A 2500-nucleotide genomic window follows, 5' to 3' on the forward strand; every position below is an offset into this window, starting at 1 on the left:
TATACGTTAGAGTTCTGAGACATGGGAGCTGGCTTTCACAAGTTCACTTTGGGGAGAGTTTAAATAGGCTATTTGGTAGCCTACTAGAGTTATTTCTCTGTGACTATTCTGTATGTTCATCTGCCTTCTCTGTTTTGTTTTGAATCTCCCCTGGAAGTGAAGACTATCAAATGACTTTAAAATTCAAGTAAACATTAGCATAATGTAGCCAGGCTACACAGTTATAACGTTAGCAAGCTATCTGGCTACAACGTAGCCTAAATACACAACTGAAACAAAAGCAAGTCACAAACTCTAACTCCACATTACGGTTTTATTTACAGTAGGATATGTACTAAAACAAATAGAAAGCTACTGTATTGCTCTCAAATATATGAGAATTTGAGCTGCAACTTGCCTTGCCCCTCGACTGCTAACGTTAACACATCCCTGAACTTGAAACCTGTCTTCCTGTCCGATCGCAACATTATGCTGTTAATCAAAAAGAGTCCAGCCACTATGACGTTTCCTCCAATCATCATACAGAAGCTTGGCGTCCGGGCCATCCCACTGCCTCATTCACTCCCAGAGACGCCGGGCTTCCCTGGAAATGATTAACATGTAGCTTTTCTGCACTAAGATCAGCCCACTTTATAGTGCTATTGAAAGTCCAGTGAAGCCGAGCGTCTATGGGGTTTTTGATGGATTGTGTCGTCACAACAATGTGGTAGGGGTGCGAAATCACGATAGATGACCGGCAAAACCTTATTGCTGAACGAACTAGCCATGACGATGAACATGTTTTCAGCATGTTCTAGTTGGAATAGTAGGCTAGAAGCTAATATAATAGTGTTATTTGATGCGATTTTCCGTGATATTTTAGAGGAGGCTGAGCTTCCCCTGTGGTCTTAGAGCAATCTCCTCTGACACACACACAACCTGGTTGATGCCAAACTTCTTCTCAAATCTCAGTTGAGATTGAAGCAGGGTCTTCTTTGACTTCCAACTTCCAGCAAAGTCGTCAGTCAATTAAGTCGTGAAATTAAGCTTAAATTGAATTAAACTCTTACCAAATTAAGATTTAATTGGTGTATTGAACTCTCACTAAATTAACATTAAATTGGTGTATTAAATTCTTACCAAATTAATCTTAAATTGGTGCATTAAACTCTTACCAAATTAAGCTTAAATTGGTGCAGTAAATCATGACATTTTCAAAATACACATCCATATCTGTTTAATGCGGTCACCATCAGCACAGCCATTGGTTGTGCTGAACACTCTGCTCTATCTGTCATCATATAAAGCCCGCCCCATGCTGAATAAGCGATTGTGATTGGATCCTGGGTTTTTGGTGATTTGGAAAGGGGCATCAATGGAATTCTTTCCAGATGGACCTGCAGAGCATTCAAATTCACCCAGGCTAACACACACGCTCGCAAACCCATAGACACACCCTCATCTCTATGCACATGCACGCACACACACACACACACACACACACACACACACACACACACACACACACACAGGCCTGTATTGTAGACATAGAGAGTGAGAACTCTGAGAGTTGGCTCTCTCTACTTCCTGTTCCATGAGTGACTCCATCCTATCCCTAACAGGAACTAGAGCAGGAAGTCCCACCCACTGCTGTCACAGAGCCCACCCCTGTAACTCTAGAGCAACCACAGGGAGAGCAAGTAAGAGCCCTTGCTCATGGTGCCAACCCGCAGCTTCCGATTGGACGACAGATCAGAAAGCGCATGAACGGGTGTTCTGATTGGCTGAAGCAGTCTGATTGGTCCAGGCTGTGTGCTGCTCATTAACTGCTCTTGTGACATTCTGACATGTGCATCCTGTGATGAGGGCAACGTAGGGTTGTGGTTACCACAGTCGTTGGAAAACGTGTGTGTGTGTGTGAGAGAGAGAGAGAGAGAGAGTAGAGCTTAGAGAATGAGAGGATAGACCAACAGCACCGTGACTGAACTGGGTCACCTTTGTGTGTGTGGTTGTTTGTGTGTGTGTGGTTGACACTGGGCATCTCTCATGGCATGCGTGTGTTGGAGCAGTTGCTTCTAGCTTTTTAAGATCAGTAACTGTCTGAGCATCTTTCTTCAAATCCAGACCTAACTAGATGTGACTTATCAGGGTTATACACACACACACACACACACACACACAGAACTGGAGACGCATTAATTTTTCAGTGCATGAGTGTTTCCTGTGATCAGTAGTCTGAATGGTACAGAGTAAACAGTAACATTATTTTATCGGAGTCATAGAAAGAAGCTGTGTGTATCTGTGTCTTAAAGTGTGTGTGTGTGTGTCTGGATGTGTGTGTGTGTGTGTGTCTGAAAGTCTGTGTGTGTCTGAATGTCTGTGTGTGTGTGTGTCTGCATGTGTGTGTGTATATGACTGTACATCTGTGTGTGTGTAGTGCATTTGCATGTGCCTGTGTATAACAGATGAATGTAATCAGGGCATGAAATCAGATATGTGATGTGCTGAATGTGTGTGTGTG

At 43.2% G+C, this 2500-nt stretch overlaps 1 protein-coding gene across 1 annotated transcript in view; it reads left to right on the forward strand.

Annotated features, from left to right (window-relative positions):
- The window catches only part of svilb (supervillin b), a 78520-nt gene that overhangs the window by 30032 nt on the left and 45988 nt on the right, over positions 1-2500 (forward strand). The window contains 1 exon segment of the mRNA XM_048228252.1: positions 1602-1679. Coding sequence (XP_048084209.1) covers positions 1602-1679 — 78 coding nt within the window.

The sequence above is a fragment of the Alosa alosa genome, chromosome 19, assembly GCF_017589495.1.
Source record: "Alosa alosa isolate M-15738 ecotype Scorff River chromosome 19, AALO_Geno_1.1, whole genome shotgun sequence".
Classification (NCBI taxonomy): Eukaryota; Metazoa; Chordata; class Actinopteri; order Clupeiformes; family Clupeidae; genus Alosa; species Alosa alosa.